The sequence below is a fragment of the Drosophila busckii genome, chromosome 2R, assembly GCF_011750605.1.
Source record: "Drosophila busckii strain San Diego stock center, stock number 13000-0081.31 chromosome 2R, ASM1175060v1, whole genome shotgun sequence".
NCBI classification, from domain to species: Eukaryota; Metazoa; Arthropoda; class Insecta; order Diptera; family Drosophilidae; genus Drosophila; species Drosophila busckii.
Window position 1 is genome coordinate 14,070,413 of NC_046605.1, and position 25,104 is coordinate 14,095,516.

The 25,104-nt window shown below is 35.7% G+C and overlaps 2 protein-coding genes across 2 annotated transcripts in view; both read right to left on the minus strand.

Moving 5' to 3' along the window:
• Window positions 1–7,237, minus strand: part of LOC108597093 — a 51,618-nt gene extending 44,381 nt beyond the window's left edge. Inside the window, exon 1 of the mRNA XM_017983456.1 lies at window positions 7,127–7,237. The gene's annotated coding sequence lies outside the window, so the exon portion shown is untranslated. The remainder of the gene's footprint in view (window positions 1–7,126) is intronic.
• Window positions 7,238–15,820: 8,583 nt separating this feature from the next.
• Window positions 15,821–17,198, minus strand: LOC108595525 (splicing factor U2AF 50 kDa subunit). The gene has a single exon (XM_017980780.1). The coding sequence runs from the start codon at window positions 17,147–17,149 to the stop codon at window positions 15,854–15,856; it is 1,296 nt and encodes a 431-aa protein (XP_017836269.1). The 5' UTR covers window positions 17,150–17,198; the 3' UTR covers window positions 15,821–15,853.
• Window positions 17,199–25,104: the final 7,906 nt, after the last annotated feature.

A 25,104-nucleotide genomic window follows, 5' to 3' on the forward strand; every position in this document is an offset into this window, starting at 1 on the left:
TTTTGGTGGGGACGCTGTCAACTTAATTGGCAATGGTGTGAAATTAATTGGATTTTTTTTGCTACTTGGCGCAGTTTTATCTTTTGTTTTAATTACCGAGCAGTTACCGAAAAGTCAACAATCAACGTTACACTCACGGTCAGCAGTTAATGTACTATGTGAATTAATACAATTGAATGGGCAAAATGGACATTAGTCGCAACACGTGAATTTCGCCAGGGTGGGCAGCATTAGCTGCTAAGCCCTGCACCCCCTCAGCATACACTTGGTAATGTACTATAAATTATGATGCGTATGCCATGTAGCAACCACCACAAAAACAAGCGTAGCAACAACAATAACTACAACAACATTAAACCTGTAAATAACAAGCTCACACACACACACACACACACGGACGAACAGACGCACGCACACTGTTAACCGCAGACCACTTTGGGCGTCGTCGGCACTTTGGGCATAATGGAAAGCTTCCCCAAGCGAGCGAGGACACACACACACACTCACACACACACAACCCTAAAGTCTACAAAACTCTTTCAAATGGGTTTTAATTTTAACAAATAATGTTTGGCAACTGCCTTTGCATACTCTACACAAAATAAAGCAGGCTAACAACAAGAGCGTAAAGTAATTTCTTGCACATTTTATGCAAAGTCTGTACTAGAGATGAGCCAAGACTGAAATAAATATTTAAGCAACGGTGCAAGTCCGACCCGAAACTCCGCAAACTGCATCGCTTGAGCCATGTTCGTCTGTGTGTATGAGCAACAATAGTTCAGAGATTACCAAAGCTAGAGCAAGCAAGCTTTGTATATAGATATTTCTATTTCCTAAGCAGTACGCTTCTAATGTTTGAATAATTTATTCATCGCAACGCCACCAGAAATCAAAAAAAGCTAATTTAAATATTATTATTACTAAAAATTAAACTGAAAAATGTAAAATAAATTGCACACTAGCCTTATTATTATTATAAATTCGTTTGGAATTTTCACGCTCCCATCTCTAGTCTGTACTGCAGGGGTCTTACTTTAACGTATGCATAACAAACTGCAAGCAGCAGCAAAGGTTGGAGCGAGAGGGGGCAGAGGTCGGCACACGCACAACGCGCAAATATTTCAACGTTAACAAGGAGCAGCAGCAAAAAAAAAAAAGCGGAGAAGAACAAGAGACAAGGCAGAAAAGTGGACAAGCTGCAAAGTGCAAAAAGCTATGGCAACGGGCAACAACAAGAGAGGGAGAGCGAGAGAGTGTGGGGGCCGCTAGCCACAACTAATGCATAAACAAACACAGCGGCCAAACAAATTTGCACACACGTTGCTCAGGAGAGCGAGAGATGGAGGAGCGGGGCAGCGCATGTGACAAAGCCGCAGTTTAGCTAGCAGGAGTAAGTTAAAGCCTCAGACAACGGGCTGCTAATAACAAAACAAGCGACAACGACAAGAGACAAGAATTGCAGTAAAAACACATGTTAGCTGCTCTTTACTTTGCCTTTGCCTTGAAACCACAGACAATGCGCTCTCCTTGTCACTCCAAGCCACTTGTTTGCTTTGTCGGCACGCCGCTTTGCTGTGTGGGCGAAGAGAGCGCGCCACATTCTCTCTTGCGCTCTTCTGCTGCTGCTGCTGCTGCTTTAGCTTTGTCGCCTTGACGCACGCCCAAAAAACAAAATAAATTGCAAAATTAATTTGTTAAAGCCACGCGAATGCTAAAAGTAGCCAGCGTAATATGCAATTAAACAGCAGTGGGTAAAAAGTTGTAACCGCGTTCTAGTTTCAAGGCTAGAAAGCTAAAATATAGCACATACAGTGGTTCAGTGGTTCAAAGTATGCAATGAATACTTCAAGCTTCAAACTTTAATAGCGATTTAGCTAGTACTAGAGTATAAACTTGGTATTAAAGCTAAAAATGTTTTATTTTTTAAACATACAGTGAGAATATAATGTATAGGCACATTGTATAAAAAAATCTTAAAACTGCTAAAAGAAAAAGGTTTGGGGACAATAATAAATTTAGTTTGAAAGTGGCTAATATTTAAAAATTATCTTTTATTGAAATATACATACAACATAGACGCTTAATAATTGAAAGGAAATGTTTGAGAAAAATTAAGTATATGAAATTCTTGTATTTATAAATATTATTTGGTATTATTGATATGAAAAAGGTTTCTATTTTTAATTTCAAATAATATAAAAGAAGCGACATATGCTGATGAGCCCACTACAGTGGTGCAGGCTTTACAATTGTTGTGCACAGTGGCTGCTGATTGTGTTTTCAAGCAGCGAACACATGTGTGTTGTATTTATGTGGCGCCACCTAGCGCGTTCCCTTGTTGTACTGTTTTTTTTTCTTTCTTTTTTTGCGGCTATACTTCATTTTCCTTTATGCTGGCGCCCCAAGTCACAGAGGGGGCGCGACTAGGCGTGAATTATGACCCATTGAAACCTCAAACAAGTCGCACCACAAAAAACGCTGCACCACACAGCGAGCATTACTACACCTACACACACGCACACACACACACACACAAATGTCTGGCGTCAAGCGTTGTGCAATACACACACACACATACATATGTATATACAAACGAAAATTTTACTCCTTTCATTTTATTCTATTACACTCTCATATGGGTCTCAGGGTCTCAGCCAGCAATTTTTACTTTATGACTTTATTTTGTCCTCGTTTTATGCATTTTTTATGCTCAGCGTCGCGGTTTTCTCACTTTGTTTGGGCCCGACAAAATACACTGACAGTCTGGCAGTCGCTTAGTCACTCACTCTCCCCTAATACCCTCCAAAAAAAAAAAAAAAGAAACTCCCTCAGACTGCCTTAGTTTACTTTTTGTTGCTGTCGACAGTATTTTTTTTTTGTTGTTGTTATTTATGCATTATTTAGCTGAAGCGACAATTATTGGTTGTTGGGGAGTTTTATGAGTGCAGGATAATGTGAAACATGTGCGTGTCATAAGCCGAACAAGGGATCCCTGAGGAGGAGGAGAGCACCCAGCACCCAGACTGATAATTTTCAAAGGTGTGGCCCCACTAACCCTTTTTCGAGTTGAGTCATTCAAAGTTTACTTAGGGGCAGACATGTGTATACATAGTAGTATTATTAATAGAAAATATGTATTTCATTGAAAGTTAGCTTATTTATTTATTGACACATGTAACTTTTGTAAACAACGCACCACTGTGCACACCACTGTGTGTGTTTGCATACAATAAATTTGTTTTGCAAGCCGTAAATTCTTTTATGTGCAAACAATCCAATTTTAAATGAATAAGTATTTTTGCTGCCAATTAAGTTTTATATGAATTTATAGCTGCTCGTGAATATGATCATGTCATAAATTCTAAAACTACTCAACAGCTCGAGCATTAAAGCAAAACTAGCTTGTTATGCGATAAAAGTCTAAATAAGATAAATGGGCCACAAAATAAATAAAACACGCAGCAGCTACAGAGAAAGCAAATTATGAAATGAACGTAAACTTGCCTGTGAGCTTAACTGGTGCAAATTAAATTAATTTCAGCCTAGGTGCGTGCAGCAGACAGAGAGTGAGAGAGCGAAAGAGAGCGCAAAGCTTTTAAGTTGCGTGCGCAAAAATAAAAAAGCGCAAGACAATTTATTGGAAACACACAGCAAAGAGAATAAAATGTTAACCGGCATGAAATGAAATGAAATGAACTGAAATGAGTCTACAAACTGAATTATGCACCATAATAAAAAGTTATGAGTATGAAATTTTTTAATTGCACATTTGGGAGCTTTATTTTATTTCATTTTATTACTATTATGCTGCTGCTGCTGCTGCTTGGGCTTGTTTAATTTTTCAAAGCAATCGCTTTTATTTACACTTTTGGGGCGAACGACTTTATCGACATTTTCATGCCGAAATTTGTCACAAAAGAGACAACGGCAAAGTTTGTACTGTAAAACAAAAGTTAAACACTTGAGCAACAAAAACAAACAGCTGTTGTTTGTCTTTGTTTTTGTTTTTTTTTTGTTTTACAGCAGGCAAAAAATGAGCGATTAATGGCCGTTAGGCAAATGTTTTGTAACCACTGTGCAGCTTGTTTAGGGAAATTGAATTTATTAGCAACAATTTTGCGCCAAACAAACAAACACACAGACAAATGCAAAAGATTGATGATGCTAAACGTGTGACATGCGTCTTAATTCAGTTTGAAGAGATCAAATAATTTACTAGCTGCCATATTGAAAAATGAAAATAAGAGAAGAGAGTAAGAGAGTGAGTGCGGCCACAAACAGTTTCTAGCTCTGTCCATGATACAATAATACAAGATAGCGTACTGCGCTCTTCTTTTTGAGTGTTTGGGTACTTAGCTACATTCGAGAGCGAGAACGAGAAAGCAGCGAAAAGGAAGAAGAAGCTAAGTAACCTAAGAGCGCAGTCCGATATTCTTGTATTATTGTATCATGTGTCTAGCTTTAAGTTTAGCATATGCTGCGCTCTTTGCTTTAAGCTTAGCTCTTATCTCTTTGCTTAAATTTTATGCTGCGCATGGAAATTTGTTGCTCTTGCCTGCTGTGTAACTCAATTAAAAATTATTTTCACGTCGAGTTAAAAAACAAAGTTTGGCAGCAACTTTTCGTTGAACGCTTTGCTAGTTTAAATCAAATTCACTTGAGCTTGGTGCCATTTAGGTTTTGGCTAATTTGAGTGCAACTTTTTCTCTGGATTTGGCTTAAATCTTGTCAAGTAAATTAACAAATTAATTAAAACAACAAACAAAAAACACACAACAAGTGACTGAACTCTGACCCCACCACAAAGTGAACTAACACATGCATATACAAAAATAAAATAAAGCAAGAAGCAGAAACAAAAACAAAATTAAAGCAACAAAGCGCCAAATGTCAGCTCAGGCAGTTGAAAAGGCAATTTTGAAAAGCGTCGGTCCTGTTCACAAGACGCCAAGGGCCAGGCCAGCCTGCAATAATAACAAGGGAGGGGGGCAGGACTAAAAGGACAGCGCGTTGGGCCGCCTGCCGACGGCAAATGTAAAAAAGTCAAAAGCTTGTGGAATGTTATTGTGGCGCGGAAAAGCGCGTAGAACGCACAGCACAGCAACAAAATAATAATAATAATAATAATAAAAGTGGGCTAAGCAGCAGGTGGGTGGCTTTGGTGGCTTCGATGGCTACAGTGAACACAGTAAATTATAAATTAACGCTGCAGGCGTAGCGAGGTCAACGTCGACTTTGCAACTAGCTACACTCCCCACCGCCCCCCCAACCAACAACTGCTTAGCTCTGCTAACTTGACCCCTGACCGAACTTCTTTTTGTTTCATTTGCTGTGCGTGCCTGTCCCTGTGTGTGTGTGTGTGTGTTTGTTGTTTGGCTGGTGATGTCCTTTTCACGTGCAAACCAAAAAATGCGGCACGCGGCTAGCTGACCGCAACATAAAAACGCGCAAGGACACACTCAAGGGGCAGGACACAAATTGCAAAAACATGTGAAGCGTCGAGAGGGGGAGCAAAGGGTGGCAATTGGCTACCTCAGCAATTGTGGGTTTAGTTCCAAGTAAATTGGCAAGAGGATTTTGGTTACAAACCAAACAAACTTGCAATTGAAATTGTGAGCGCGCAAACTTAAATTGTCCAAACAAGATTTATAAACAATTCGGCTAGCTTAATAATTGATAGTCCAGCCAAAAAAATGTGGCCAAAATATATATTTAAAGCTTGCGAGTTGGTAGAAAATTAAAATTTATAGTAAAATAGCGCGAACATAAATCGTTTGAGTTTCAAGAAACAATATTCTAAATTTAAGAATTGTAAATTGAATTACATTACATTAAAGCTTATAGAAAAATATAAAGTTTTTTTTTTTTGAACAAATTTTACTTCCAAATTAAAGAATTGTAAATTGAATTGAATATATATAGTTTTTTTGTTTGAGCAAAAATAATAATAATTATTATATTTCACTTGCAAATTAATATTTGAACAAATAGTAAAGTAAGTTAATAAGTCAAAGCATTAAAATCTCTAAATTTAGTAGAGCAAAAAGCAAAAGCTTTTAATTTAAATGAACTCATAACATTATTTATTTGCAGCCACTCAAGTAGAAATATTTGGGTGCAGATATTTTAAATATATAAATATTTTTTAAACAAATATTTATTTGGTTAGCGTTCGAATTTCGGAATTTAGTAGAACATAAAAACCTTTAAGTCTTTTAATTTAAATGAATTATTTATTTAGAATTTTTTTGTTGAACTTAATATTTAAAATATAATATTTCATGTGTAGAATATTATTTTAAACAAATATTTATTTACTAGCGTTCGAATTTCGTAATTTAGTAGAGCATGAAAAAGCTTTAAGTCTTTCAATTTAAATGAACTCAACATTATTTGAAGCTAATATTTAAAATATAATTTTAAATGCTTAGATTATTATTATTTTTTTGCTTAAGCGTTCGAATCTCTGAATTTAGTAGCGCATATAAGCTCGAGCTCATTTATTCTAAATTAACTCTTTACATTGGATTAAGCAGAAAGCACATTGACAAAGTTAATAAACTAATTTCTTCCCCGAAATTGAATCACAAACGAATTGCGCACAGTTCTAGGAAACTCACTTAATGCAAATGTCAATTGCAGCCCTGGCCCGAGTGGTAACCAAATCTTTTACGCACAATATGGCAATTGTTTGTTTAGCGCAAGTTTCCAAGGAACTCGTGGGGTTTCGAGTGGGGGATAAGCTGCTGCCCTTAACTGCACTCAATGGGAATATTTAAGGGTTGTCGAGCAATTGGCCGTCAACCGGGAAATGCCTGCAAGTGTGTGTGCTCAAGTGTTTGGCCGCAAATACAGACGCATGATAAATATGAGGGAAACATGCACAACCCCCCCAACCACTCACTCCCCACCCTAAAGGTTGGTTGACTTTTTTTTTGGAGGGGCACGCGTGCACAATTAAAAATTTTCATTGACTTGAAACATGGACGGACGTACGGACATCCGTCTGCGGGTTTCGCTTTGCGGCCAGCAGGGGGCGTTCATACATTAATGCTTAATTAGTAGTGTTTGCTACGTTGGGGGGCACGCTCATAATTTTAATTTATTTTCAACATATGCAAATTACTTTGTTATTTAATCCTCGTTGTAATCCGCTGGCCAGAGTTAGGTGTATCCTGCTTGTTGTTGTCCGTTAGCTTATTTAATTTTTGAAATATTTTATGCTTTGACTTTTAGCTTTTGCACAAATACACACACACAAATACACACATGTATGTAAACCATTCCTTTTATTTATTTATTTTGGTTAACACGGCTGCATACAACTTTATGTGGGCCACACAAACACACGCACACGCACACACACGCAGACACGCGCGCGTTCTCGAAAAAAGGACACGCTACCGTGGGCAGCTTCAATTTAACTGCCCAGCTGTCATAAAGATTTCAAACCTGCAGCAGCGGCGCCCTATATCATTTTGCAATTTATTTATTTAGTTTTTATCTTTCTTTCAGTTATTTCTTTTAGTTTTAAACGCGTTCCTGCGTTGATCAAAAGGGCAGCAAAACACGCGTGTTGAGTCGACTTGGGGATCGAATGCCGAACATAAACGAAACGCAACGAACGCGAGATTTTTGTTTTGTGTCTTTCCGTACTGAACGCAACGCCAACCGCTACGTACCTCAACGCTTGAAACTCTAACAGAAACTGAACCAAAGTGTCTGACGGCTTACGATGCACTGCAATGTTAACTTAACAGCGCTGTAGAGCGTGAGAGAGCGAGAGCGTAAGCGCTTAGCAGCGTGTGGAGTGTATGTTAAGCAGTGGATGCTAATGTAAGCAACTTATCCGCTAACGGATAAGAATTGTGCAGCATTAAATATTAAAACAAAATAATACAAATTAAAAAATAAAACATTTTTCCAAATAAACAAATAAATAAAAAAAATAAATTAAATTAAAAAAATATATGCATATAACAACTTTATTTTTATTAGCATGCACAACTTTTTGTTAACGAATATAAATGTCAATAGCATGTAATAAATTTATGTTAATCATTAAATATTTTCTTTATTTTTTTAAATTAAATATATTATATTAAATACTTGTTACTGAATACTAAATATTAAACACATTTTTGTTTATTAATTAATTAATAATTAAATATGTAAAAAGATGTTGGATCTGTTTAACACTCCCAATCTACAAGCTTATCAAATTTAAAGAATAACAAAAATTATTAAAGGTTTTTAAATTTAATTTTAGATATTTTTTGTAAGCATTTTCTTTTCCCTTCGACTGTTCATAGTTGACATTAAATAAAAATATCAAATGTAGAACGTTACCAAGATGTACGTTTCAAATTATAAAATAGTAAAAAAATAATAAATATTAGTTTACGTATTGAGCGTGTTTTTTAAACATTCATAAAATCTTTTTAATTAAATGTAATCACGACAATTAACATTTCGACCGACACCAGAATTTATTAAAGCCAATGGACCGAGCTTTGCGTTAAGACTTTTTCGCAAATAGCCGCAAATGAAAACTTTAGTTACCAGGCGACAGACTAGTCAACGCCAAAGCCAAAGCCACATGTATTTTAATGATGTTAAAAACTGTGTTAATGAGTCACCCGTTAAGCATTAAAACAATTTCAACAATTTTATTTTTATTTTATTTTCATAATCCTCACAAAGTGTCTGCTGCTTGCTTTTTAAAAACAAAAAAGAAATGCATGTACGCATTTTTTAATGCATATAAATATTTGTTTATTGAGCATTAAGCTGCGTTGAAAGCATAACAGTAGCCATGGTTTTGTTTTCATTTTTCAGATTTTAATCAGCAAATACAATAAGTGATTAAATCTGAAGAGATACCGAATGCAATTTGAATACACCGCTGCTCACGGCCAAATGCGTTTTGAAGTTGGCTCTTAAAGTATCAGAATACAAGAAAAGAAAGGAGAACACAAAAGGCGAGTAAAAAAATAACAACGATTTTAATACCAATTAGGATACTTTTTTCTTCAGATTTAACTCGTGGGCCACAGCAAACGAAATGCGAATGAGAGCGACGAACGAAAAGTGCGTCCAGCATCGAGGAGGGGACGTCTCTCTACAAAAGAAATGGAACCTGTTCAGCTGGGCACGCGGCAGGTAACAGGCCCAACTACAACAACAAATGAGAAAAAAAAAAATGTTCAAAACTAAATAAAGCAATGCAAAGTGAAGCAGCGCAGCAAAGATTAAAATCAGAATGACAGTAAACAGCAGCAGCAAAATGAAGAGCGAAAGAAAATAATGCAAATTCAGATGGGGGGCATCAAATGTTGTTGCTGCTGCTGCTGCTTGAAGAGAATATAAGAACAAATGCTCATCTCGAGCTGAAGTTGAAGCAAGACTATCAGCCAACAAACACAAAAAAAATAGAAAAAGAAAACACTATAGCCAGTATAGTAGGCCCTGATAGGCAGTAGGGGTGCAGCAGCAGGTCACTGAACTCTCTCTCTCTCAGCGTAGTTAGATATGCTGTCCAGTGGCTGCTGCTTGGCCTTGCAGACAAGTAATGAAAAGCACTGCAACTGCCAGCCAAGGATAAAACTGTCAGTCATCATAACAGACACACGTGTGTGTATGTGTGTGTGTGTGTTTGTGCATGTTAAGGCAGAGCAGCAGTTTTATCTTCATGGAGATATACATCAAGTTTACAAGTTCTATTGGAGGCTGCTCTAATAACGCTTACTTGTTAATCTAGAAAGACACTGCTCTCCACTTGAATAGGGATAAGCACTATGCAGCTTTAAACTTTCAATCAACAAAACTACTTTTTATTCCGTATGGACTATGCGAATGGCAAGGATTTAGCATAAGTTCATATGGAGCTCCAATACTTTTATACTTGCTGATGATAATTATTTTTGAATCTACGGATTCTACAAATTCGAAACATTCCGTTTGGAAGACATGAGTCTTCCATATATCTTCGAAACGGAATTTGTAGAATTTTTAGAATGCGTACATCCAAACAGACCAAACTATGGCATCTGCATAAATAGAGCCTAGAGGAATACTTAGAGTACTTTAGAAAGAATATGTAGTTATTTCTTGAAACGGTATATCTACTGCTAAATATGCATAATACACCCAAATTACCTTATTAAATATAGATACCTTACTTGAGCATAATTCAATTCTGAAATAGTTTGTAATGGAAAAGACTTTGAGTATCTCCCAATAACCAAAGTTCTTCCAAAGTTCTTTTCAGAAGGAGAGTAAAGTGAAGAACGCATCTTCTGTTACTTTCCTGAACTTATATGTAGGGGACTCCAGTACCATTTGTTAACTATTTATTCGAAACAGGAATTCAACAAATTCTCAAATTTGTGGTAGCTTAACGGGGAGCAACCAAATTTCCTAAAGAGATTATGTGGTAAGACAATAACCCAAAACTGCCCAAGGTGAGGAGAGGCTATCAACCGTTCCAACTACTAAACAACAAGCTAAATTATTGTGTCAGACAATATTTGGAGTATATATTCCCCAATAAACCGAATTATTTTGTCTATATTCAAGAGAATATTTAAGCTAAAGCCTTTTTATTTAAGACATTTGTTCTTTTTTGCTGTTTGCTTAATTTGAATTCACGTTTTAGTTTATTAAATGCAATTGCTCCTATTCAAGTGCATGGGAGTGTGCTAACACCACCCCCATTACCGTTGTCAACACTTGAGGCTAGTTAAAGGCTTAACGAATGCTATTTAATCACCAAAGAGCTCTGGTCTCTCTCTCTCTCTCGCTCAACTCTCAGTCGGACAGCCACAATCAAAATTGTGCGCAGTGTAGAACAATAGAAATACATTTGGCACAATAAGAAAAACTAAAGCCAGAAATTTAGTTTGGATTACGAGCGCAGAGAGCTTTGCCAAAAGTCGAGCATTTCCAGCAGCTTAAATTGTTTTCTCATTGTTTGAAAGCGCAGCAGAGAGCAGAGAAGGGAATGGGTGCTTATTGTTTTTGGAACGCTCTGCGTAGTGTCTGTGTGGCTTATGCCATACCCCTCCCTCTCGATCTCCCTTCGACAAACGCTTAGCATTTACAAAGAGCGTTGTATTAAAAACGATTTAAAAGGTTGTGCGTCGGTAAAATATCAAAGTATATAAACGAAATTGGAAAAATGTTTTCCTTAAATCGGTACGCAGCTTAAAAACGCTTTAAGCAGCAGGCAGCCCAATGTCCTAGGGCCACTACCTAGGTGCATAATCTTTCAACGGGTTGCGCACCTTAGTTTATTGCACCTGTTACACATTTCTCGGCCAGGCTGGCGGCGCTACGATTTTATGGTTGCTCATTAAATGCGCAGGTCAGAAAATTCATTCAGTTTGGCAGTTGTAATTTTATTTGTTTTACCCGACGGGACAAAAATACATTGCGCTGCTCTAAAATAAGCAATATGCATTGATTTTGTTAAAGAGATAGGCGCACTCAAGGCTAAAATAAATCATTAGCATACCTTAGTCTTCACTCACAACTCGCTCGCCCCTAACAAATTCCTGTTGCTATTGCCGCATTCGCATTTATTATATGACTGGCAGTTCAGTTCAGTTCAAAGCAAACATAAAAGCCAAACAAAAGTGCCGCGCAGTAGCGTTTAATGAATTTTTATTTGAGAGCACATTGCCGACGACCCGCTCTTGGAGAGGTCATAAAAAGGGTTCACAGACGATTTGCTCGAATTAATTGCGCTGCCATTAACGTAGCGTCAGCGACAGAAAACGTCACTTGTGCACCCCACCCCACCACCCCACCAAACAGACAATTCAAACTCCCTTTGGCGCAAATTTTTCAGTAAAATTATTTGCGTGTAATTTGCTTTTCGCCTTTGTGCGTTGGCCGTACCCAAATTACAAAAACATTTTTATTTTGAGTTGCTGTGTTTTTAATTCATTTTATCATTTGCGCACTAAATTCAGATTCAGCAACAGGTTGCATTTGATTGAATCGTTTGCTTTCAATCACAAATGACGCGTTTTGTTTAAAAATAACAAAAAAAGAGTTAAAAAGAATTCACTTTTTTAACCTTTTGGCGTGCGCAAACAACACAAAAGCAAGTTTAATGTGCTTAATGAAGAAAGTTGATTGGATTTGACGCGCGCAGCAAAGGTCACAATAAAATTGGGTTCACAATTTTCAGCAGATTGTATCTTCAGACTATGCAAATTGTTTACATAAAAGCGCGAGCAGCGACTCACAAATTGTTTATAGCCGCTTTTGCTGTCTAATATTTCTTCATTAGCCGAGCTTACAAATTGATCAGATATCGCGCTATATAAGCACAACAAATTTTATATGTTTCTATTAAGCCAAGTTCGAGCTTCGATGTTTATCTATTGGGCTATTAAACTAGTTGGGGCCTTGTTGTGGGTGCGTTTAAAGTGGCATTAACAAGCGGTTAGCGAGGATTAGGCCTGAGGTTAATAAGCGGAAGTTTTGGTAATATATTTAAGCTATAAACATGTGTGCAGGCTTTAATTTTGTTACACAGCTCAAAAGTTGATAAGAGAGAAATAAGAAATATTATTGAATCTTATCGTTCATCAAATTATATAACAATTTTAAGTTGGAAACTAAGCTAATTACTAATTTTGTTTAAAGTAAACATAAATAAGTTCCAATAATCGTTGAAACATAATTACAAATATTTGATAAGCTGAATTCGTAAATAATAAAGACAACTCAATTTAAAGTTTCGCTTAATTTTAGCACAATAATTTTACTTTGAGTTTTGCAAAATATTTAAAAATTACTTCAATTAATTTCAATTATTTTATATAATTTCAAATAATCTCAAATTATTATTATCATAATCATAAGTAATTAAGATAATAATCAAATAATCTCAAATTGTTATTAACATATTTACAAGTAATTAACATAATTTGGGATTAAATACTTTTAAAAAAAATTAAATTTTTTTTAATTAATTTTTAATTCATAATCATAAGTAATTAAGATAAGCGTAATTAGTAATAGTCATTGAAATTTTTGTTTTATTTACATATTTGTCATTAAAACTTTTAATTTTCATTTAAAGTAACCAATTGAATCAATTGCGTTTTCAATTGAAATAATTGAAGAAAACATTGAGAATTAAATTCTTTGATTAAACTCATACTCTGGTATTATCTATAGCAATCTTTAGTAACTGCAAATATTTCATTAAAGTATAATTTCATATTTATCACAGTTTTTCTCTCACTGTACTGCTGCCTTTGCTTAGCTTGTCTTGATCTCCAAACAGATTCCAGATTACGCCCCCAAAGGGGACGCACAAGTTTATCCTGTAACCCATAATTATCTACTACATCATATTTAAATTCTCTTGAGAGAGCGAGCGAAAGAGATGAGACTGCAATTAAAGCTGCGTAGCCTGGGCCTGGGTCAATCAACTAACAGCCACATACGTTAAGATGTTTGATTTCTTAATTTCTTATCGTGTCGATTACCTAACATCCGATCGTTTGGAGCAGCAGCCACACCAAAGTAAAACTCAAGTCATAAAAGAGTTCCCTAACCTTACACATTTGGAATAAGCAGCAATCAATGCGCCCCAAACACACAGACAATCTAGTTAATCCCAGCTTGGGCAGCTGCAGCTCATAAAACGAAATGTTCCCCCGTCTTTCTTCTGCTTCTTCTTTTACTGGCTAGATCTGTTCAGTTTCAGTGCAGCTGGAATTTTTATTGTATGCGTAACTTTATGGGCGTTTATTAATTACATTCGATTCTCAGCGGCAACGCTTTTATCCCCAAGTCTAGTTCATAGTTCTGGCCCGAGCTCTAAAAGCCTGCAAATGACAAATCCAAGGCGTTGAATTAATTTGCCTGCCGGTCGGTGCGCGTATCTTTTTGGACGAGGCTTTCGATAAAGCGTTTAGTCTTTAGTCGACTTCCATCGATAAATCGTGGCTGCATTTCATTACCCTTTATTGATGATGGCCTGTCGGGCAAATGACCAAAATAAAGATAAGACTTTGAAACCTGAAAATACAAAACAACAACAAGAGCAACAAATGCAACGCGTTGTGTGTGAGCGATAAGCTTCTCAACTTGCCAAGGTTTTCGGAAATTGAAAAAGCATTAACATTGTGCTCGCTGCACGTAATGAGCTCTTGGCTTTTGTTAAACTGAAGCTCGAGCTGCGGCTTCGACTGCGAGGTGTGAATATGTGAGAAATGCCAGCGATAAGACTGGGCAAGGCTCTCGCTCTCTCGAAATTTTAATTAAGCAACCTAAAGCGAAACAGCAGCAGCCGCAGCAGCTTTTAGAGGCTTTAAGACGCGGCCGCCTAATTGAATTGGGCCCACAAGGCACAAGCAGGCGGCAAGGCAAAGGCGTGTCCTGGCCAGCGCAGCGTAAGACGCTTTACTTGGCATTAAGCAGATGATATGACAACAAGCTGATGAAGCGTGAATCAGACTAAACAAGTATGAGAGATATATACGTGTTATACGTGTTAATATGCGAGACTTTACACCTTAAATTAATTAAAATTTTAAAATATATTAAGTACAATTAAAGCATACATACCGCACTCAAATTTGCAACAACAGTGTGTTTGAAATTCTGAAATAATAAGTTTGTATTAGCTATGAATAGCTGCATTGATCAAATGAATAATTAATTAATTAAGACAGCTGGTATAATGTAAAAAATAAATTAAATCTTAAAGAACGTTAAATAAAAAGCTATAAATACATATAAGTATTTTAAAATGATGCATTCAGAAATGAATTAATTAATTCAACTTGAATTTCAAAAAAAGAATTAATTCTATATCAAAAAAAATAATATATGTATACATTAAATGTTGGGTCAGTTTAACATTCCCAATTTATAAGTTTATCAAATCTAAAAACATTTTTAACATTTAATTTTAAATAAATTTTTTGACATCCTTTTCTTTTTGTCGGTTGTCCATAATTGACATTAAATAAATAAATTAAATTTCTATAATTCCAATTCAGATTGGAAAAAAAATAAATGCATTCATTAATTTAAATTCAGTACGACTTCGAAAATTATTTGAATCTTTTACATCTCTGATATTATAGAATCAACAAAAATTTAAAAAGCGTTAAGATATGATTAAGAAATTCATTTAATGTGTGTTGGGCTCAAGGCCTCGTATTACTTTGATTTCTGTATTTGAAAAACGGTTAACTTTTTGATAATGCGCTAAATCTTAACCCAGTTGCACTTGATGCACTGTAATTTTTTAGTTCTGTAAGAGAAATGCAATAAATCGGTAATGTCAATTAGATAAAATAGTGTTGAAATGGTCACTGCCCAATCTTTGAATAAGCTCTTGATAGGTCAGGACAACGCTTCGGATACTACAGTGTGCATAGATATTTTTATAAACTGTCAATACATTTAGAATTTTTCAAAATTTCCAAGCATACCTAAAACGAATGTATAAACCTAAACAATAACTGATATATCTTTTCACATTGACATTTTTTTCAACTTACTATTTCCTTTTTTATGCATCTTTATTTGCTTTTGTTTAATTATTATAAATTTACAATTTCGTACTTAAACCCATCTGGACCTATGGCTCCCAACTATGGGGGAACGCTAGCAATAGCAACATTAATATTGTCCAGTATCTATTCATTCTGCTTTTGCTTAATTATAAGAGAGGTTTCCCAAAGTCGATCGAACTCTATAATTATTGAAATTTAAAACATTTTCATAACTTTGCTGTTTGCAAATATTTTTGTTCTAGAAATATGTTTATTAAAATGTATTTGCTTTATAATAATAATACAAATGTTGTTTATTTATTCTAACGAAATTCTCGGCGCTTATATTTGGCCAGATCGTAGTAAGAGGTCATGACAATGCGGCCATTGAACTTGCGACCTGATAGCGCATTGAGAGCCCGTTTGCAATCGTCCACAGAGTCAAAGCGCACATAGATCTTGCCACAGCCCGACTGAGACTTCTGATCGCTCTGGCGCGGAATCTTGAGGCTCTTGACCTTGCCGTACTTGGCGCACTCCTGCTTAATGTCACTGCGTATGTCCTCGTACTCCTCGTCATCCTGCAGCTCCTCGGCCAGCACCATATTGAGCAGACAAAGCACCTCGGTGGCATCATCCGCCGTTGAGTTGAGCTCAGCGGCAAGTCCCGGAACTTGCAGCACCGGCAACTGAGTGCTTGCCACATTGCGCACGCCGGCCAAGGAGCGCTGCACCACGAGCTTGCGATCGCCCAGCTGCATGCCATTGAGACTGGCAATGGCCTGTTCGGTGAGACTGGGATCTGCATATTCGCAGAAGGCGTAGCCCTTGCTCAGACCCGTCAGCGTGTCCTTGACCAAGTTGAAGCCACGCAGCTGTCCAAAGGTCACAAGCAGCTCCTTCACTTGCTCGTCCTCCAAGCAAATGGGCAGCCCGCCCACATAAATCTTATGCGGCGAATCGGGCACCAGTGGTGAAATGACCACAGGCTCAGCTCCAGACTCCAGCACATTGAACTTTCTAGCCTTGGGCTGCTCCAGATTATTGCCAAAGCTCACCGGATGATAATCATGTGGTCGCCGTATCTTGAGCGTCTGCCCGCGATACAAAATGCCATCGAAGCTCATCGCAACCGTCGCCTCGTCCATCGAGCGAAACTCCAGAAAGGCAAAGTTCTTGTCCAGATTCACCTGGCAGCTGAGTATGGCATTGCCCACCTGTGCCGATGCGTCAAACAGCAGCTGCAGCTTCTCATTGAAGAACTCCATCATGTCCACATTCGTTGTGCTAAATGGAATGTTGCCCACGTACAAACGACGCGCCTGACGCGTCACTGTGGCAATTGTGGCCGACTCCCCAGTTGGCGGTGCATCCGGTATAATTCTGGAGGCGATTTGACCGCTCGCCTGCATCAATTTGTACTGAGCGGGAGACAAATGCTCATAGCCAGGCGGCGCTATGTCCCACGAGGAGTGACTGCGCGGCTTGCGCTCCTTGGGCTTGGAGAACTCAAAGGTGATGGGAGTCGAACGCGTCGGACGCGTCGGACGATGTGGTGAACGCGAACGGGAACGCTGCCGATTACGCACCGATTCGTATCTCTTACGCTCACGACCCATTGGCTCAAAACTTTCAGCTGACAATTGAAAGCGAAATGCGTTTGCTCAGTTTAGCACAAGTTAACAAATTAAACTTGTTCATTAAGCCATAGCCAACTATGTTTCCATACACAGAGTTGTTTTGCTTGAGCAATCGTTGGGGTTTTCAATAAGTATTATATCCAGGTACCGTAACGGTTATAACTTTTATTATAAAAATCAATATTTAATAGTTATTTTTTAACTTTTATATTATAAATCTATCTATTTGTTTTATTATTTTTTATTAAAAAAGTTCAGAAATAACTTTTAGTAATAGATTTTTTTTCTTCACAACTTATTTCTGATTTTCTCTGATTATATCACATTTTTTGGAAAAATTTTAGAATTTGCATTTAAACTATTGCAGAGCTGTAATCGAAAAACTAAATAGTCTCTTCTTTTGCTTACTTAGTAACTTATGTAAATAGTTATGGGAACGCACGTGTTGATCGAATTGTCGATCTTTAAGCGGGTTGACTATAGCCTGATTAGCTTATTAGTGCCATTTTTCTTAACTAATTTTTATGACGCCGTAAAAGAGACTCCATGTGGACTAGATAATGAAAATTAAAATTGAATTCTATAAATTTCCACTCTAGGGTATCAAAATATTGAAATGTCTCTCTGCTAACTTAAAAGCAAGTGATCTCATTGGATCAATTCATTCCATTCATATATTCCTTGATGACTCTAATGCTTTAGGACTTTTTTTTTATTGGGCAACATTGCGGACTTTTAGGGAAAAGATAGGAATCTCTTAGACCTTTTAGATAGGGATCTAAATGGCAACCATTGCCTAAGGTTCATTGCACTAGTGACGAAGCTCATAAAATGTATTTCCAAAATTTCCCAATTTATAATTTAAATGTCAGTGCTGACTTAATTCCTTAGTGTAATTTTTGAAAGAAACAATAGTTGCCAATTGATGAATGAATGGAAGCAGATTAATTTGTTTATAAAAGAAATAAATGCACATAAATTTTGAGGGCTCCTTTTGCAACCTACGTAGAGGTTAAAACACAATAGGAGCACAACAGGATAGGAAACAATTTGATGTGCATAGAAAATTAGTCAGAGATTGAAAAAAAATGAAATTTCAAAACCAGTGAATTAACACAATCGACTTAATCGACGACTTCGAATTGAGAGGACTCCACAATTACTGCTACCGACGTGGCTCTGACTTCCTTAATTTAATCCCCAGCATACAATACATATACGATTAAGAAAAATCTAAAACAAAACCTTAATTATTTAACTAGCTCACGCTTAAAGTCTTAACATTAATAATATATAATTCTCAGTTACTAAAGACTATTATAATTTTAGTTGTAACTATTTTGTTTACTTAATTATTTCCTGACACTCTGTTAAAATACTCAAATTAAACTGCACAAAAAATTATTATTTTTTATATTTATTTTTTGCTGTTTGCTTATATTTTTTTTGTAGTTTGTTGCATTGGCACATGTTGAAATATTTAATTAGCTTGTGCGCCAAGGCAATTAAGTCATTTGTCAATTTGTCAGTTTATCAAGAATTTAATAATCAACAATTGCTTTAAGCTTAAAGCTGCGGGCGCCAACTCTCAACAATTCCGAAGCGCATAATTAACATAATAATTTTTGCCTAATACGGCTAATCAATTATAATTAAATGGCGAAGCCAAACAGAGTTCAGCTATCAACAAATGTTGGCGTGCACGAAAATTCAAAATAAATTCCAAATGTGTGTGGTCCGAAAATAGCAGCAAAGCTGCAGGCGCTCAACATTCCAGCGTAAACGACTTTATTTGTTCGTAACCAAAATCAAAATCCAGTCTCAATTAATTCCAGCGAAGAAGAAAAGGCGACACACAATCAAAATGTCAACTCACACGAAGAGTCGAAGCAAAAGGAAGCGAGGAGAGTCAAGGGATCTCTCTGAAAGGCATTCAAACGAAAAACTCAAACTGTGTGATAATTAATGTTCGACGCATTGGGGCTGGGACCCACGATCAAAAGCGCTTAGGGTCTCACTTAACATTCAGATATAGACAAGGATAATATTCGTAGCTGCAACTGTTTAATGGCCTCGAGACCGTTCGATCAACGATCGCTGGGGTTAAGAAGATTTATAACAATGCCACAGCTGCCAATAATTCAACGCCAATTGGCACTTGGCTAACTCGCTTAGCCACTACTACACTTGCATTTGCCTTAATGTTCAATTAAATGCTCCTCAACTCGCTGTTCAAAAACCAATTAATTTTTTTTTTTTTTTTGGTGTAGTCAAGTGTGTGCTTACTTTTGTCGATACCTGTGCGTCGGTCGTCGTGACAAACGCTTTTTAATTTATCCATTTAAATTCAGGCAATGCCTGCGCAGACATTGACGAGATCTTTGGCTCCGATTTGATATTTGTTCGTTATTTTCGTGAAGTCAATAAATTAATTTTGTATAAAATAAACACATCAAGCATACGCTATAAAAATTCATAAAATAAAGTTCAGAATGCAAATAAAAATATTAGAAAAGTAATTAAGCAAGTAACAGTTGGGCACAGCAGACAGCTTGAGACGCTGTACAAAGTGTTAGAAAATAAAAATCAAGCAAACGTTATGAGAATTCATAAAATAAGGTTCAAAATATAAATAAAAACTTGAGGAAAATAATAAAGCAAGCACTGCTGAGCACAGCCGACAGTGTGAGACTCTGTACATAGATAATAAAAAATGATAAAATAAGAGCAGCACTTTTAATTACGGGAAATAAGAAAGAAAAAAATCAGGGACGGTTATGAATTCAAATTTTACTTCAATAAATTGAAATTTTACTGAAATAAATTAAAATTTTATTGAAATAAACTTGGACAAAATGTTAATTTTATTCATCATTATCGATTCAGCTTTTAACTTAAATCTGCAACTTATGTAATAAAAATAATTTTAAAATATTATTTTTAATGTTTATATCATTTAAATAACAAAAATATGTATTTTCTTAGTTGATAGTATGAAATAATATTATTTTTTTTTTTATTCTATTAAAAAAAATTTAAATTAGTTTTACTTGAATTTTAAATAAGTGCAAATAAAATTTATTTCGTAACTTTTAATTAAAAAAAAATTAAAAAACTATTTCTGAAATCAGAAATCCAAAATTTAAAATATTCTTAATCTAATAGCTTTCATATGATATATTTGAAAAATTCTGCAATTTTTTCTATTCTATTTTCATATTGCGTTAAATCTTCTTTTAATTGGATTCAACCTAAAAGACCCTTTTGTAAATTTTTAACACAGTCTAATAAACAGCATTGAGTTTTTAGATATGTTTATTTAAGCTTTAATAAGAACTTTAAGCCTCGCAGTTATGAATACTTAAATCCATATAAATTAAAATCTATTTAGGGCTTATGCTATTTTTTTAGCTTTGCACAATTTCTATTTAACACGCGTTATTATTTTTATTAATCAGCATAAAAGCAAAAAAATGTTTGAAGCTCTCGTTAATTGTCTATAAACAACTGGCCATAAATTGATTCCTGGAAGCTATTTACTTAACTGTTTCCAACAGGGCGCTAAAGCGCATTAGTCATGGCCCATACGATATGCTGATTTCGAGCTTAATATGCTCGTATTACGCCGCTTCTAATGATTCTGGTTTTATGTGATGTTTTTTTTTTTATGGACATCCCTTGGCTTTGTTTGCGGTTTGCCGGCAAATTTGATTACAAATCGTCGTTTGTGGTTCAATGTTGCTGAAATTTCAGCAGCGTATTTATATTGAAATGTTCATAAATATTGTGCTACACGCAAATAAATGTTTTTAGTTTATGTTTTTTTTAGGGTCAATATTGGAATGAAATGTATATTAGCGGACTGGACCGCACACAGCGTCGCTTGCGGGGGTTGTGAGAACCTAAAGTTGGGTCCACATTGCTTTATAGAAACAAATGTGCGGTTAGTTCCACGAAACGGGGATTTGAAAGTTTTTTGTCAAATCGTAAATAACAGACGAAAAAAAAAAATTGTTTAATGAACTCGTTGCCGCGTACGCCGCCTCGCTCGATGTTTGTTTCAATTGATTTGTGGCCGTGGGGGCGTGAGAACGTGATTTTATTATCAAATATATATTTGACTGCCGTTAGTATTTGTTGAATTAAATAAATCAAGAGAAAAACAAATTTCTGTAGCGCATTCGCTTTTATTATTATTATGCAGCTATTCTATTTTTTATTCGGGTATTTACATTTTTGTTGCATTGTCAACAAAAGTATTTCAATTTATTTTGTGTGTGTGGCACGCAAGAAAAACAAATAGGTAAAAACAATTTGGCTGTGTGGCATGCGCTTTTTGCTTCATTTGAGAGATTTTTGCAGAGAGGGGCACGTAAATATCTTTCGAGTGCATCCGCAACTACTTCAGATTACAGATTTCAGCATAACAATTTATTTTTATAGCGTGCACTTTTTATGCAATTTTTCGACAATTTGTCCTCCACAGTGCCAGCGAAGAGCAAAAGCAACAAAGGCAGCCGTAGTGCCTGCTCTGCATCCTTCATTTCATCTGCTGCTACTTCATCCTTTTCGTTTTTTTTTGAGGAATTTGCATCATAAATTGTCAGCAATGCCATCAAATATATGTATATATATTTCCTTTTTTTATGCTTGCTACGCCTTGTCAACTTCATCATCATCATTTTTGTTATTTTGGGTGGTAGCGACATGTTGTAACTCTTCAACATTTCGTTTTGAAATTAAAACTAACTGCTTGCCTGCCAGACGGAATTCTTAATGTCGAGGCGTTGCAAATGATCTGAGCTTTGAGCCTTTGCGACGCCAAATGCGACAAAATTCTATTTGAGCTTCGTAGGTAATCCAATTCCAAGGCACACACACACACACAACTTGCAGCCAAAAGCAGCTTAACTTACAAAGAGTGAGGTTATGTTAGCTTCTGCTTGGCAAATAACATAATAAGTGTTGCCTCAGACTCTTCATAAAAGAAAGGATAGGATCACAGCCTCAAAAAATGAATAGAAAGCAAACAAAAATATGAGATAGTAAAACAGTACACACTTTATAAGTTGGCATTATCTTTAGCTTTAGCATGATTTGAGCAAATTAAGTGAATATATAGAAGCGTTTAATATTTGCAGGATATATTTTTTATTTTTATACTATAAATTGAATCCCTATAACTAGATTAAGTTGCCCCATTGGTAACAGAAAGTTTTGAATTAAATATATAATCAAAAAATTTAAAATTTATATATAAATTTAAGCCAGTATATTTTAACTGGTCTGTTTAACACTCCCAATCTATAAGCTTATCGAATTTAAAAACAAAAACTTCACTTTTAAATACGTTTAAATTAAATTTTGTCATAATTTTATTTTACCGTCGACTGTTTTGTTATCTATTAAATAAATAAATAAATAAACTCGAAATATATATTTCTACCAGGGACTGTATGCTACTATAAATATTATTATAAAATAATCTTAATTCAATTTTTTTATCTACAACTTATTTTTTTTTATTAAATATAAATTAATTATAAAAAGTTTTTTATTCTGAAAACATTTTTTTAAACGTATTTATTTATTGACGTATTTAAATATTCAAAATAAATTTTGATAATAAGCTCATAAAAATATTAATCTAAATAGTTTTATGCAGTTTCTCTTTAGGAATTTTAAATAAAAGCAACTACTAAACAATATTAAAGAAATAAACACATTTATTTAAGTTTAAAAAGTTGGCCATCAGGGTGAAGAAGGCTAGATCAACAAAAAATAAAGTGATAATATTATGTATACGCATAGGGGATAAATAAAATTGTTGACTTGCATATGCAAACATATCTTAACATAATAAATTATGCACTTTGCTTCGCTTGCCACATACACTTGATAACAAGCGCAAATACAAACGTTTGTTAGTTCCGCATCCTTGGGGGGTAGTGCACCCCAAATGCAATAAAGGGCCAGACAGAGCGCCCCCCACTTGGCTCTCTCACTCTCTTTTACAAGTTTAACCCTTGAACGCACTTTGGAAATTGATTTCTATGCTTTTGTTGTTCTGTCTGCTGCTTCCCCCCGCGCGCGCAACTCAAACGACTTTGCTGCTAAATTTATGTTTTTCCTTTAGCCATTATACTCGAAATTGTTATAATTCAATAAGAAGCTGCTTGCTTGGGCGCTTTGTTGCGGCTACGTCGACGTCGTTGCAGCAGCGTCGGCAGCAGCAAATCAATGCAGAATTTATGCGCCAAGGGCGGGTAATTTATTTTATGAATGTTTAATAATCTGTGCACTGTGTAAATTTATGACAATTGCATGTTAATTGCCTGCTTGGCGCCCGGTATGTCAGTCAGTCAGTCAAGCAGTCACAAGGGTGATAGCAAACACACCCCACACCACCCAATGGGACGTGCACACACTTTGTATACAAAAGCATTTAATAAGTGAGTGGGGGATGGGGTAAGGGGGGCACAATGGCTTGCCATTGTTGGCGGCGACAACTGTTGACAGACTGTGAGCATATTATTAGCCAGCTTATCGATAGTACATAATAAATATATAGATTTATGTTAAAGATGCACAATAATTTGGTTCTCATGTTAGGGTGCACAATATTTAAGAGCTGAGAAAAAATTTGTATTCCTAAAATGTTTTCAAACGAATTTAAAAGCTTGAAATTTTAAAATAATTGATATTGATTGATAAGTGATAACTTGGTACTAAAAATGAAGAAATGACTTTTGGATATTAAGCCTTATATAGGGATCTCAATAGGCATACAATAAGAGCAGGAATAGATAAAAGACAACTACCAGCAGTTCAAAAACGATTAAGACCGCAAGGATTTATAAAATATAATAAACCCTCCTCAACATCAATTCATACTGAGCTATGAGGTTATGTTATCCATTATATATTATACTTTCGTCTTATAAATAAATATTTTGAAATCGGTCATTGAAAATTTAAATGTAACTAATTTCTAAGTTATTTATCCTATCGTTCTTAAAATTTTCGACATCTGTCAAAAATATGACAAAGCGTATTTGTGATTTATATCAGATTTTTAAATATTTTTTAATTGCTTAATATTGTGAGTTTAATCTTTGTTGTTCGATTTGTGGGGAAGGGGGGAGGAAATTGAACAAAATAAAATAAAAGCGATTTGTACTGGGTATAGGAGCAGCTATATACCAAGTTTGGTTGCTTTAGCTCTTATAGTTGCTGAGAAACAGTCACTCATACAGACGGACATGGCTATATCGACTCAGTTTGTCTTGCTAATCAAGCATATATATATTTTGTGGGGTCTGCCACGCCTTCTTCTTCTTGTTACATGCATTTGACCAACTTCATGATACCCTTTTTTCATAAATAAATTACCTGCATAGCCTCAAGTACGGCTCACTAGTTTCATCACTAGTTACCAGTCACCAGTCTTGCTCACCAACATTTGCCAGCTTTGTTTTGATGCCAAAACCAAACCCAAAAAGTGGCTCAGCTTCACTTCTTTAATACCAAGCATTGCTGAATTGACAGCAATAATATTGATATCATCAACTGCGGATAAGTAATTTTTACAAGAGTAAAAAGCATAGGCGTAGCCAGAATTTCATCAAGAGTTTTGTTTTCGTTCAAAATTAAATCTGCATTTATAATTTAAAAAGGGTGTGGAGCTAAAAACTCGTGCGCTTGAGTTGCTAAATAAATAATAAATAAATCTCCATATTGACTTTAAAACTCGAATCTATTTTTGTACAAGCTGAAGAGCAAATTGCTTGCATTTTTATGCTTTTTAATTTATTAAAGCCGTCGGAGCACTTTCAGTTGTCTATGTCAATGTTTTATAGCTGGCAGCTTTTACATGAAGCACAGAGAGTGACACTTGTTTGTCTAAATGCTGTCGCGTGGCGAACTTTGTGGCC

Coding starts and splice junctions, on each gene's coding strand:
- LOC108595525 (XM_017980780.1), bottom strand. CDS start 17,149: ATGGGTCGTGAGCGTAAGAGATACGAATCGGTGCGTAATCGGCAGCGT.